The sequence below is a fragment of the Lissotriton helveticus genome, chromosome 4_1 (assembly GCF_964261635.1).
Source record: "Lissotriton helveticus chromosome 4_1, aLisHel1.1, whole genome shotgun sequence".
NCBI classification, from domain to species: domain Eukaryota; kingdom Metazoa; phylum Chordata; class Amphibia; order Caudata; family Salamandridae; genus Lissotriton; species Lissotriton helveticus.
The window spans coordinates 1279304285-1279318051 of NC_136063.1; the positions used below are offsets into that span (position 1 = coordinate 1279304285).

Here is a 13767-nt window from a genome sequence, read left to right on the forward strand (position 1 = left end):
CTGATGATGTCACATATTACATCATTCATGACATGGTCAGTGACATCACTGATGACATCACTGATGACATTTCCTGTAATGGGTTTTGCCCTACTGCAGGCATGACGTGCTTTCCTTATATTCATTGAGTCATGCGCACTTTCACTTTCCAAGCAGCCGGGACAATGCAGCCACTTGTTTGCAATGGCATAGGTCTTTCATTTAGGAGAGGTTGAGCTATTGTCATTGTAAATAACAATAGCTTAAACTCTTGCAAATGCCACACTTATTGCTTCACAAATATTTATTTAGTGGGTTGTTTTCAAGCGCCCCATGCCACGCTTGAACCTAATAGAGGCCACACCACTTTCTTTAGATGCAGCTCGTCTATAGAAAGGGGCGTGGCCTCTATTAAGTACAAGTGCAGCATGGGGCGCTTGGAAACAAACAATGTTGGCAATTCAAAAGGTCACACATTTGCAAGAATTTAGACTTTTGACATTTACAGTGCTAATAGCTCAAAGTCTAATAAATGTGAAACCTATTGCATTGCAAATGCTTGTTTTTATCCTATGTCAGAAGTGTTTCAATGTGGTGCGTGGTGATCACCGGGTGATGTCATGGTACAGTGTGAGGTAGGAGACTGGGGAAGAAAGGCTTAACAAAGGGAGGAAAAACAAATGAGGTTTAATTTTTTTATATTCTGCTTTCATCTTCTCTACTTTCTTTGTGTAAAATGACAGATTTAAAGTTAAAACGTTGGGCAATCCATGATCCTATTTCACGACATTTGGTGCAGATTTGTCAGCCATGTAAGAGTTAACTTATGCCCTAAGCTTTTTATTTATTTGAGTACCCTTTTTGTTTAATTCATGTGTTAAATTGACTAAAAAACAGAAGCAGTTCTCTCATTTTTGGCTTAAGAAAAAGTGCCTTATATCTTTCTTCTGTGTCCATCTAAAATTTTAAGGCTCTTTCTCTAAATTTCCAGTGGTTTGCATATGCTGAACTTTTTTTTCCTGACACTGTTCACAACTTTTTCTGAGTATATAGTTGGGTAGGTTTTTAATTCTAAAAAAAATACTTCTAGAGGGTGGGAAGCAGGCTTTTATGCGACGAGTGAAGTATTTATATTGGAAGACAGATATAAGAAAGCAACAACAGTGAATTCAGAGTTAATTTAAACCACCAGAAATTACATTACCTTACACCACCATTGGTGTTGGTATGGAAATGAGTCACCCTCGCTCGCTATGAACAAAGGGAATCAATTATAATGGGCCCGATTCACAAAAGTAACCTGAGACAAGATCCTAACTTTGCTACTCCTAAATACCCCAAGTGAATACCGAAAGACGTAAAGGATTTTGTCTCAGATTACTTCTGGGAATTTGGCCCCTGGTTGTTTGCTTAGATGAGTCTTTGGGTGAAGTGCTACACACAAGGGTAAATATAGTGCAAGCAGTGATACACCTCACCTGTCCCAGTTTGTTGTCCGTCACTATGCAGCATTGGATGTGAGCTTTCTGGAATGTTTTGGATCACTTCTGTTGGCAAATGGTTTGCAAATGTATACAGTCACAGCCTACGAGTTGTGTAATTATTATCATGTTTAAAGACGCCGACGATGCGTTCTGTTCTCACCTTTGGTTTACACTTACATTTATTTTTATTTTTCAGCTCATTCTCTCAACTTATGAGGGAAGATACAATTTGCAATGTCAAAATCTCGACTCCTCTGGAGAGGCAGACATCCGGGTGAGCTAAAATTTATGTATAAAACAATGTAATTTAAATAATGAAGGATGTTCATTTCACAAATTGTAAATGTATGAAGCCTAGTACAAAGTACTTCAGTTTTGATGGGAGAGTTTCTGTCTTCCACTTTAAAATGTTGTATCATGAAAGGTTTTGAACAGTACAAGATAGCAAACATTGCTGGGTCCACTAAATTACGGTTACCATAAAGCCCCCCACCCATCACTTTCCATTGGTTGACTTAATTGTCACTCCCAGTTGCTTACTTTTTATTCATTAACTTGGGTGGGCCAGCCTTCCTCACTAACTGTTTGTCCCTTTCCTGGGGCATGGATGCAGTACTGTCTTCTTACACTGGTCACTCTTCATGTGCAACTTTTTTCTTTTTGTTTAAGAACTCTACAAGAGTGCCTGTGAGTAGGAAATTGGGTTACTGGTTGAGGAGGATAACATTCTACTCAATCAGCAATCACAGTTCTTGTCAGGGTGAAACATAAGTGAACCCCAAACTAACCTGTGCTCCAAACTCTTGTAGCTTGGCACAAAAGCAGTCAGGCTTAACTTAGTGGAAATGTGCATAGTATTTATGCAGCACACAAAGCAGTAATAAAGTGAATACATGAGACAAGAAAAATCCCACACCACTTCAATCAATCAATCAATCAGGTCATTTGTAGAGCGCACTACTCACCCGTAGGGTCTCAAGGCGCTGGGAGGGGGGGGGGTGCCGCTACTGCTCGAACAGCCAGGTCTTGAGCTTCCTCCTGAAGGAGAGGTGGTCTTGGGTCAGGCGCAGATTGGTCGGAAGTGAGTTCCAGGTCTTGGCGGCCAGGTAGGAAAAGGATCTTCCTCCTGTCGTCGCTCTTCGGATGCGGGGGACGGCGGCGAGGGCGTGGTTGGTTGATCTGAGGAGGCGCTTGGGAGTGTAGAAGTTGATCCGGTTGTTGAGGTAGCTCGGGCCTTGGTCGTGTAGGGCTTTGTGCGCGTGGGTGAGGAGCCGGAAGGTGATTCTCTTGTTGACCGGGAGCCAGTGCAGATCTCTCAGGTGTCCGGAGATGTGGCTGCGTCGGGGGATGTCGAGGATGAGTCTCGCCGAGGCGTTCTGGATCCGCTGGAGTCTCTTCTGGAGTTTGGCCGTGGTTCCGGCGTAGAGGGCGTTGCCGTAGTCCAGTCGGCTGGTGACGAGGGCTTGGGTGACCGTCTTCCTCGTCTCGGTGGGGATCCACCGGAAGATCTTACGTAGCATGCGCAGGATGTTGAAGCATGACGAGGAGACGGCGTTGACTTGTCTGGTCATGGAGAGGGAGGAGTCCAGGATGAAGCCCAGGTTGCGTGCGTGGTCCGTCGGTTTGGGTGCGGTGCCCAGGGCGGGGGGCCACCAGGAGTCGTCCCAGGCGGAGGGCGTGGAGCCCAGGATGAGGACCTCCGTCTTGTCTGAGTTCAGTTTCAGGCGGCTGGTCGTCATCCATTCGGCTACGTCTCTCATCCCTTCGTGCAGGTTGGCTCTGGCGGTGGCGGGGTCGTTGGTCAGGGAGAGGATCAGCTGGGTGTCGTCGGCGTAGGAGATGATGTTCAGGTTGTGTTGGCGTGCGATGGCCGCGAGGGGGCTCATGTAGACGTTGAAGAGGGTTGGGCTCAGCGAGGATCCTTGGGGTACGCCGCAGATGACTTTGGTGGCCTCTGACTTGTACGGTGGTAGGCGGACTCTTTGTGTTCTTCCGTCGAGGAAGGAGGTGATCCATTCCAGTGCCTTCTCCTGGATTCCGATGTTGCTGAGGCGCTGTACTAGGGTGCGGTGGCAGACAGTGTCGAAAGCCGCGGAGAGGTCCAGGAGGATGAGGGCCGCTGTTTCTCCGTTGTCCATCAGAGTTCGAAGGTCGTCGGTGGCGGCGATGAGGGCGGTCTCGGTGCTGTGGTTCGCTCGGAAGCCGGACTGTGAGGGGTCGAGGGATCCATTCGTCTCGAGGAAGGCGGCCAGCTGTTTGTTGACGGTCTTCTCGATGACTTTGGCCGGGAACGGGAGGAGCGAGATGGGACGGTAGTTCTTGAGGTCGGTGGGGTCTGCTGTGGGTTTCTTGAGGAGAGCGCTGAGTTCGGCGTGCTTCCAGCTCTCAGGGAAGGTGGCGGAGTCGAAGGAGGTGTTGATGATGTCCCGCAGGTGGGGTGCGAGGACAGCGTCGGCCTTGTTGAAGACGTGGTGAGGGCAGGGGTCAGTCGGAGATCCTGAATGGATGGAGTTCATGGTGCGGATGGTGTCTTCGGTGCTGATCGGAGTCCAGGTGCGGAGGGTGGTGGTGGGTGGCGTCGTTGCGGTTGTGGCTTGCGTTGGTTGGTTGTTGAAGCTGTTGTGTATGTCCGTGATCTTGTTGTGGAAGTAGGACGCGAGGGAGTTGCAGAGGTCTTGCGACGGTGTGATGTCGTTGTTTCCGGCGTTGGGGTTGGAGAGCTCTTTCACGATGTTGAAGAGTTCCTTGCAGTTGTGTGCGTTGTTGTCCAGCCGGTCCTTGTATTCATTTTTCTTGGTGGCGCGGATCAGTTGGTGGTGTTTCCGGGTGGCGAGCTTGAGGGTGGTCATGTTGTCCGTCGTTGGTTCCCTTCTCCAGGCTTTCTCGAGGGCTCGACAGTTCTTCTTGGAGCTCTTGAGTTCGTCGGTGAACCATGGTGTTTTTCTGCTGCAGGATCTGCTGGGCGGGGTCCTTAGAGGGGCGAGTTCGTCCGCGCAGTTGCTGATCCACTTCGTGAGGTTGTCGGCGGCCTGGCTGGGGTTCGCTGAGTTGGCGGGAGGGTGCTGGCTCAGGGAGGCGGTGAGCTGGTCGGCTGTGATCTTGTTCCAGCTTCTTCGAGCCACCTGTTGCTGGCGGTGGTGGATCGTCGTTCTTCTGAAGGTGAAGTGGACGCAGCTGTGGTCCGTCCAGTGGAGTCCTGTTGCGTGGCTGAAGGTGACGTCTTTGCTGGATGAGAAGACGGCGTCGAGTGTGTGTCCGGCGAGGTGGGTGGGGGTGGTCACCAGTTGCTTGAGTCCGAGGTTGTCGAGGTTGTCGAGCAGGGTGATGGTGTTGCGGTCGTTGTTGTTCTCCAGGTGGAAGTTGAGGTCCCCCAGGAGGATGTAGTCGGCGGAGGGGAGAGCGTGCGGGCTGACGAAGTCGGCGATGTCCTCGCTGAATCGTGTGCGCGGTCCCGGGGGTCGGTAGATCAGGGTGCCTCTGAGGGTGGTCTTCGGGTTGGTGTGGATCTGGAAGTGCAGGTGTTCAGCGGTGGTGAGGGTGTCGTCGGTGTTGGTCGTGATGCGGATGGTGTCTCTGTGGATGATGGCGATGCCTCCTCCGGTCTGGTTGTCGCGGTCCCTCCGGGTGATCTTGTATCCCTCTGGGATGGCGATGGCGATGTCTGGGGCTGAGGAGGCGTTCATCCAGGTCTCGGTGATGAAGGCAACGTCGGGGGCGGTGGTGTCGAGCAGGTTCCAGAGTTCTACGGCATGTCTGTGGACGGAGCGGGTGTTGAGTAGGATGCACTTGAGGTGGGTGCTGCTGGAGTTCGGCTTGTCGGGTGCAGGGAAGGTCCGGATGCAGGTGAACTTGCAGGCGAGGCAGCTGAAGGGTCCGTGGGTGTGCTTCGGGGCGGCTCGGTGACATCCTGGGATGTGGCCGGTGTTGAGTGCGGTGAGGTCGGCGGCGCTGTAGGTTCGTCGGGTCGGCTTCCGTATTTCAGAAAAATAGTATAAAATGGATTTAATTATTCAACACCATAAAGACAAACATTCAGTTAGTAGAATCAGAGACATGTAATTTTAAAGGTTTAGATAAAAATAGAGCTTAAAAGCACTAAGGGCCAACTGTGGTTATCAGTTCACACCAGACTGGGACAAAGTCACAAGTTCAGGCCAACGACGATGAAGCTCAGGCTGGATACAGAGACCAAGTAAGGCCTGCAGAACCTAGTACCTTAAATCCTGTTTGTAGATCTTTGCAAGACCTTGTGTCAAGTCAAAATAGCTTAATGCGGGGCAGGATGTGCAAACATAAAAGCATACTAATCAAGAAATACAGTTGTCATTTCTTCCTAAAATATAACATTATTCAAGTAAAACATTTTCAAATCCATACAAGTTATAAACAGAAAAGAAAAAAGGGAAAAAAGAACACCAAAGTATCATGGTCGCTCCATAAGTCAAAATAAAATATACATTTTTATGGAACTTTCAGGTGCAAGATAAAGTGCATCATAAAAATTCGTTAAGTGCAATGTATTAGCATGTTTTAGGATAGAGGGTAAACATCACACAAAGTGCAATATGTTGGCGTAGGAAATAAAGTGCAATAGCCTACGATGTGAAGATACATAAAGTGCAAAATATTAGCTAATATCTGGATGAGAGATAATTAACATGACTAAGTGTAGTCATCAGATTTTTCGTATATTAATGCATCCCGATGTGAGTAATCCCCTCTTCTCCTACTTGCCCTTTGTATAAAACAAATAACAGAAATCATAGTTTTTATGTTATCCAAACTATACAAAGTTAAAAGACTGTTTATAATAAAAAAGCCTAATGGATCAAAAAGAGTGATTTTAAAACTGATTTCCGGATAGCCCTGTAAAAACGACAGAAAAGTATAAGATGCAGCGTGGACTGGGGGGACTTTCCATCACACGGACAATTTCGGAGACTTTGATCGCCACTTTTCCATCCTGGGAAATGCTATTATATAGTCCCAAAAAAAAGTCAATATAGTATATATATATATATAGCGTAGTGTACCAAGCTTGAGTCTTGATAGGTAAAGTCTATATTGAATGTTTCTTATCAGAGTTAGATATGTTTGTGCGCCCATCACAAAAGGGAGTTCACAATAGGTAATGACACTTTGGTTGCATCTAACATCAGCCAATCTTTCACATTCCTTAAAGTAGTGTATCTAAGCTTCAGGTCACGTTTACTATACTCCAGAGTGAGCGCACGGTTCTTTCTGTTAAAATCTACCTTACAGCTGGTTAAAAGGGTGTGGGTATGCACTAGCCAGGGAATGTTCCTACTATGGTCGGGGGCCAAGTAATCCATAATTAGATCCTTGGTAAATTTGGTTTAATCTTTCGCCCAAATCCCTCACCAAAAAGTAAGTCCCGCTGTATAAATAAAATCACTTAAGTATGGTACAGACAGTTCCGTACGTACTATATAATTAGCTGTGGAACTTGGAACTGCCAATACTTTAAAAAAAAATGTATTTTCTTAAATTTGCATGGAGGCGGTGTTAGCTCTCCCCCATGGGGCTGCCCCATAGCAGACACCTGTAACACACTTTCTCCTATACAGGGAAGAATTTGACATATAGGTTTATTTCCAATTTTGGCAGAGAATCTAAAAATACCCTCCATTATTCTTAAACATTTCATGTTACAGCATTCTATGTGTGTGTTCCAGGAACCTCTTCTATTAAAAAGCAATCCCAAATATGAAAAGGTTGAGAGTTTATTTCAAGTCAAGTCAAGTCAAATAGGCTTTATTTCGACATAAAAATATCTTAAAAAGCATACATACATATAAAATTCTTTTTGAAGCATTGAAAATAAAAAGTGTAAAAACCCCTTGCCTGATAAAAATCAGCAATTTTTACTATAATTTTTAGGGGGAGAATTATATAAATTACCTAAAAGAGGTATGTTTAAGAAACAGACCAAGGAAATAAAACATGATTAAACAATTTGCCTAAGTCTTTTTGACCGAATCCGCCATGCCCACCCAAGATACTTCGAGGTGGCGCATGCAAAAAAAGTGCGAGTGTCTGAGAGTAATATCCTTAGTGCCACTTTGCAATGTCTTGTGCCCAAGGTTAGACACATGGGTTTTAGCCATTTCATCCGTGGAACCTTATAGGCAGGGCACTCGAATAACAAATGGGGGACAGATTCACGACGCTGTGGACAGAAGGGGCACCATGGAGCAGTTTGGTAAGGAATTTTCCAGTGGCATGTGAGTTCCATTACAGGGAGAAGACCTATTCTAAATTTAAAATACAGGGATCTTTCCCATGGGGCTGAGATAATATCCAAATACAATTCTCTAATGGGGACATCTTTGAACTCCACAAAATTTCTAGTCGTTTTGCAAATCGTTGCAGAAGAGTTTCTTTTATTTGCCACCCATGTCCAGTAAAGTTGTTTTAACATTGATTTGGGCGGGGCTGTCTGTTGATGCCATGCTTCTTCCAGCCCCAGATTGGCAAGTAGTGCTTTAATGTCTCTCAGCCATTTTATTTTTGCCCAACCTGTAGATTTGATTATCTCCCGCAGGCCATCCGCATAACTTGAGAGCTCAGGCACTCTCCAGATGCGGGCCCACAGAAGCAAGGGGCGTAACTTTGCTTGGTCTTCAATCGCCCGACAGCCCATGTCCAATTGCAATGGTAGAATGGGGACAGACGGGCCGAGAGACATCAAACTTCTCAAGAAGATGTTTTCAGCTCGGGTAAGCTCTTTCATATTTGACATTCCCCAGAGTTCCGCCCCATAAAGAGCGGCACTTACGCCTCTGGCCGAGTAAATGTCCATTACTGCTGCTATTGGTTTTGTGGAAGCTGCTCTCTGCTCTTTCAGCAGAGCCCCGGTCACTCTTTTCAAACTCAGCAACATTTTGGTCAAATGATAGTCCCATTTCATGGAGTCCACCAGCCGGATACCCAGATAATCGAACGTCTTGGTCCTTTCTAGTGGAACGGACCCCAGTACTAGTGGAACGAACCCCAGTTTATTTATAATGGCTCCTTCCACATGATGTTGTCTATTTTTTTTTCTATTGCTCCCGCATGTCATAACAAATGTTTTATTAAGGTTTAGCTGAAGATCTTTTTCTGACATATAGAGTGCACATTTTTCTATCAAGCATTGTAGTCCATTTGCTGTCCTTGATAACAGGACAGGGTTGTCCGCATATAAGAGTACTGGGGTGGGACGTGCTCCCATTTTTGGGGCACCAACGATTTGTTTTTTTAAAAAGGAATCCACATTATTAATATATAAAGAAAAAAGGAGGTGGGGCTAAAATACATCCTTGCCGAATTCCCCGCATGACCCTAAGATCCGGGGTATATTCTCCCATTGCACCAAACCGTACCCATGAGGTTAAAAAGGTGTAAATCTGGGATAAATATATTATAATATCAACTGGGGCTCCTAACTCTTTCATTGTTTGCCATAATTTGGCATGATTAACGAGATCCAACGCGCTGGTGAGATCTACAAAGCAAAGATGTAAAACCCCTTCCTTGGCTAGGGTATATTTACGTATCAATAACTCCAAATTTTCACATTGCTCCAATGTTCCAATACCCCTTCTGAAGCCATACTGGGCCTCTGTTAGAATGTGTTCTCATTGGCCCAGTTTTCTAACCTCCCCAGCATGATTCTTCTCATCGGTTTGGAGGTTGAGTCAAGAAGGGATTTGGGACGGTAGCAATTAGCCTTCCCTCTATCCCCTTTTTTAAAAATGGGCACAATAATGTTTTCTATCCAGGATGCGAGAAGCACCCCTCCTAAAGTAGTATTAAAAACCTTTAATAAAATGGGGGTCCAAGAATCAATGTTATGTTTAAAAACGTTAACGGGTACCCCATCCGGTCCAGCTGACTTCCCATTGACACTTTTTTGTAGGGCAGGTTTAATTTCATCTGGCGCTATTAGGGGTGAATTTATAGGTTCGCCCAGTATAATATTACCGTTTGATGGCGTTAACAGCATCTGGATTAAAAATAAGTTCAAAATTAGTTATCCAGTCTTCTGGGGAACAACGATATCATTTGTCACCAAAATGTTCTCGTTAAAAAAATAGTGTTCAATTCTCTTCCAGAACAGGGCAGCATCTCGTGTCTCTGCAGCCTGAACTAATCATTCCCAGGCCTCCTCACGGATTTCGATTTTCCTTTGATTCTGAATATTATATTAACCTTTTCTCAGGGAGCTAATTTTAGCACTATCCCTTGGTTTTTGTTTCAGGGCTGTTTTTAATTCCCTATTTAGCCTTGAGCAGTACCGGTTAAACCATCTGGGATTATGGTCACAGACATTTTTCCTTTTTTTTTTAGATGTTGGGTCACCTGCTATTTCGGTTTTGATGTTACCCAAGGCACTTATAATTGCCTAGTCTATGGAGGAACTATCCAAGCAAATGTTAATTTCATTTTGTCTTTTCTCTTCAAGGTTATCCATAAAGGTTGTTGGATTCACGCCTGACCATTTTATGGAAACTCCATTATTACCCTGAGTATTTATATTTATATCTGCAGCCTTACCCCTATCTTGTCTAGTTAGGCTAGCATAAGGGGCATAATTAATGGATAGTGGTCGCGTAGATTTTCCACCAGATCGCTGCAGTTAGCTGACACAATAAAATGATCAATATTTGAGGATGACCTGGCCCCTACATATGTATGGATAGCAATCTCTCCATCGGAGTTATCAGGATCCATGACTGCTAAATTATATTTGTGGATAGTACTGTTAATTGCCTCCCCATAAATGTTGTGGACAATGGGAGATTCGGTCGCCAAAGCGATCATAATATCCACATGGTTCACCTGCTACAATTTCACATTTATCACAATTAAAATCACCCGCCCAGATAAGTATATACTCCCCTCCCACTGCCTTTAAAAAACGATCCAGATCTTCTTCTAATGATTTAATAACCCTGGCTCTTGTGCCATAAAAATATTATTATAAAAATGTATTACGACTATAGTCTGTTTCTCCTCCAAATAAATATATAGAAGCTGATAATACTGTGACGTAATATTGACTTTCCTCAAAATTAAAGGCGAGGTTAAGGCAATTAGAACCGCTAAACCACCTTTTGCTCTCCCCATTCTGGAGCGGCTAGCATTAGGACAAATAGATTGAAAACCATGAATAAAAAGGGCTCAGTATACCATGTTTCCTGAAGCAGAACTAATGCCACCCCTCAATCGTTTTTAACCAAACTTCATTATTGATCTTATTTTTAATACCTCCCACGTTCCTGGACATGATATGTAAAGATTGTTTAGTTTGTGTACATGTTTCAACTTCCGTTGATTTACAAGCAAAAATATTATCCAATTTGTTAACCATTGATTCACATAGGGCCCCCCTATGGGTTATTACACCGGGATCATCTTCTGACTTATTACAAGTTAAAACACACTCAAGCTTCTATCTAATGATTCACCCACATCCTCCCTCTGTCAATAAATCTCACTACATATTCTCAGTGGTTCATACATATTGTTCGTGGGAGCGATTGGGATTGGATTATACCTATAAAATGCATTTACTTTGCTATGGTTGGGCTTATAGAAAAATCCTAATGGGGCAGCAGTTATGTGATCATTCTGGTTGAAGTTAATCCATGTGGTATTATTTGAAAATGTTTTCATCAAATTCCCTACCAACTCCCTGCTGCAAAAGTTCACTACTACACATTCTCCCTGACATATTTTACTGGAGCTCCCCACTCATTTTACTCTCCTTAACATTAAAATATTTTGTTGTAACATGTTGGTGCTAAAGTTTGTTTTTACAGAGATCTAATGTACCACCTAATTTTTCAATGACTCATAGGATTCAGGACGATTGTCTGCTAATCTAGGAATTATTTTTAGGACAATAACGTAGGGTGTCGCCTGGGGGGAAAGGTACAATGGCTCTTCTATATTATTGCCAATTTGCATGGTCCTATTCAGTGTGTACACCTGGTAAGATTTTACTGGTTTTAAGGGAGGGGCTTTGTCATCCTTAGTTGGCCTTGGTACTTGGGAGGTTCGTAAATTTAGACTGTCTCTTGGAGGTTGTATGAAAAGAGTCATTCTTTGCTTGAGTTCACCAGCGGGGGTAGAGGTTTCTAGGTCTTTCTTTGGCCTGTGGCTGGGTTTTTGGTAGTAATAGTATTATCCAAATTTTTGGGAGAAATCTTTTCTGAAACCAGGTCTGTTAAAAAGGTCACATCCTTTTGGACTAGCTTTAATTCTGACATCAGTCGTCTGTCAATGAAATCCAATTTACCATGAAACTTTTTAAGTAACGTTTTGAAATTTTGTGGCCCTTGTGCATCATTTGTTGAATTACTATCCCCCTTTGTCACTCCAGTGTTTTTTCCTCCTTTTTTTACCTTTGGTTTTGGTTTGGCCTTCACTGTCAGGTTTTCCTTCAGGCCATTATTCTGTTGAGGCAATTGTTTCGATTTTTAAGCTAGTGGGGAGGGCAAATCTGTATTATTAGACAATATTGAGATCTCCAGTGCAGTTGTTGAAATGCAGGGATTGGCTAAGTTTGAAGCGATAACCTTATTGGATACATTGGTAATAGATGACTTTGCCTCTGAATCCTTATTTTTCCCTGCTACTCACAAGTATGGTAGAATCATGCACACCCTCCAATACAGATTTTTTCAATGCAGCATCTAGTGCCGTTTTTGTAGCTGGAAGTTGCTCCCCTACGTGTACAATCTCACTGTCAAGCAGCTCCATATCACTTTTCAAATACTTAGTAATAGGTGCATTATTAGTGTGCGGCCTCCCTGCAGAGGGCGGTAGTTTCCTTTTGCCAATACTCCCACAGAGTTGAAAATCACTGGTAGGTGCAAAATAAAGTATTGTGTCTCCTTACCGGTATCTGTATTCCGCTGCTCTTATGAGACCAAGGGAGATGGCCCAGCCCAGCCTCGTCCTGCCACGGACGGGCGCAGACGGGACCGCCCTTGGTCCGGGCTTTGCCCGGTCGCATCCAGCACCGCAGGAGACCTGTCCCGATCTTAAGTGCCTCCTGGCGCATGCGGCCTCCACATGCTGCATGAGCGGCGCACGGGAACCTGGGAAGTTTGGTCCGGTTTTTCTCCCCAGTCCTTGAGGGCTCTGGCATGTGGCAGGCAAATAGCACAAAACTCGCAAGCAGCGAGTGCAGTAATGTGGTCTCCCCTCCTGTGTCAAAGATGCTTCGCTCAGCAGTGGGTGCAAGGTCTTGCGTTGAGGGTGCATTGCACAGCGGTGGTTCTGAGGAGCTACAAGGTCCTACATCGAGGATGTATCGTGCAGCATTGGATCTGAGAAGCTGGGAGATCCTGCATTGCACAGGGGTGGTTTGGATGCAGAGCTGTGAGGTGATGCACCGCGCTTTGTCAGTTCTAGTAGGGTGACAGCTGAGCTGGCAGAGCACCTTAAGGTCTGCTTCCAAGGGTTCAGGACTGGGGTAGGACCACTTGGAGGCCAGGACTCAGGCAGAGTACAGGTGCAGGGTTGAAGGTGGGAGAAGCTTTTCTGTCCCTGCGGCTCTGATCGAGAGACCAGTCAACTAGCCCTTGGAGTCATTATAGTGTTCCTGGGTCAAGATGCAGGCCCAGTCCTTCTCACTCGGACAACAGGGAAGAATGGCAGCTGAGTAGCAGTCCTACATGTAGCATAGCAGCACAGCTGTCCTTCTTTTGAGTCTTCTACTAGTCCAGATGAGTACTGAAGAGTTGGACCTTAGGGTCCAATATTTATACCTGGTGCACACTTTCTGGAGTTCTTTCCCTACAGAGGTGTCGGGAATTTTCTGCCTCCCTGCCCTTGCTCCAACATGTCTAGGGACACAGAAGGTGAATGTGAAACCCTTTGTGAGTGTACTTATGCATAGTCTTTGTGATGTGCAAGTGAAGTAGGTGACAACCTGCCATATGGGAAATTTAGGGCCTACCCTTGGTGTGACTTATATTTATTAAAAAGAAGGTTTAGGCCTGGTGAAGGTATATTTTGCCTGGTCGAAATGGCAGTTTAAAAGTGCACACACAGGCTGCAAAGGCAAACACAAGATATAAAATCGCTTGGGAGGTAAAAGGGAGTTAATATCAATTTCAAATCTCGAAAACAGTGTAACTAGTTTAGTCACACAGTAAGGCCAGGACTACTGAGTGAAATTAAATGGGTTTATTACAAATTCAGAAACAAGCAGGTATAAATGAGTCGCAGAAGCATATTGTAAAAGTAAAGAATCACCAGAATAAATCCGAATCCCTTAATGAACTGC

The 13767-nt window shown here is 44.9% G+C and overlaps 1 protein-coding gene across 1 annotated transcript in view; it reads left to right on the top strand.

The window, feature by feature from the left end:
* The window catches only part of ELOVL2 (ELOVL fatty acid elongase 2), a 436749-nt gene that overhangs the window by 287597 nt on the left and 135385 nt on the right, over positions 1 to 13767 (top strand). Inside the window, exon 4 of the mRNA XM_078687845.1 lies at positions 1660 to 1737. Coding sequence (XP_078543971.1) covers positions 1660 to 1737 — 78 coding nt within the window. The remainder of the gene's footprint in view (positions 1 to 1659; positions 1738 to 13767) is intronic.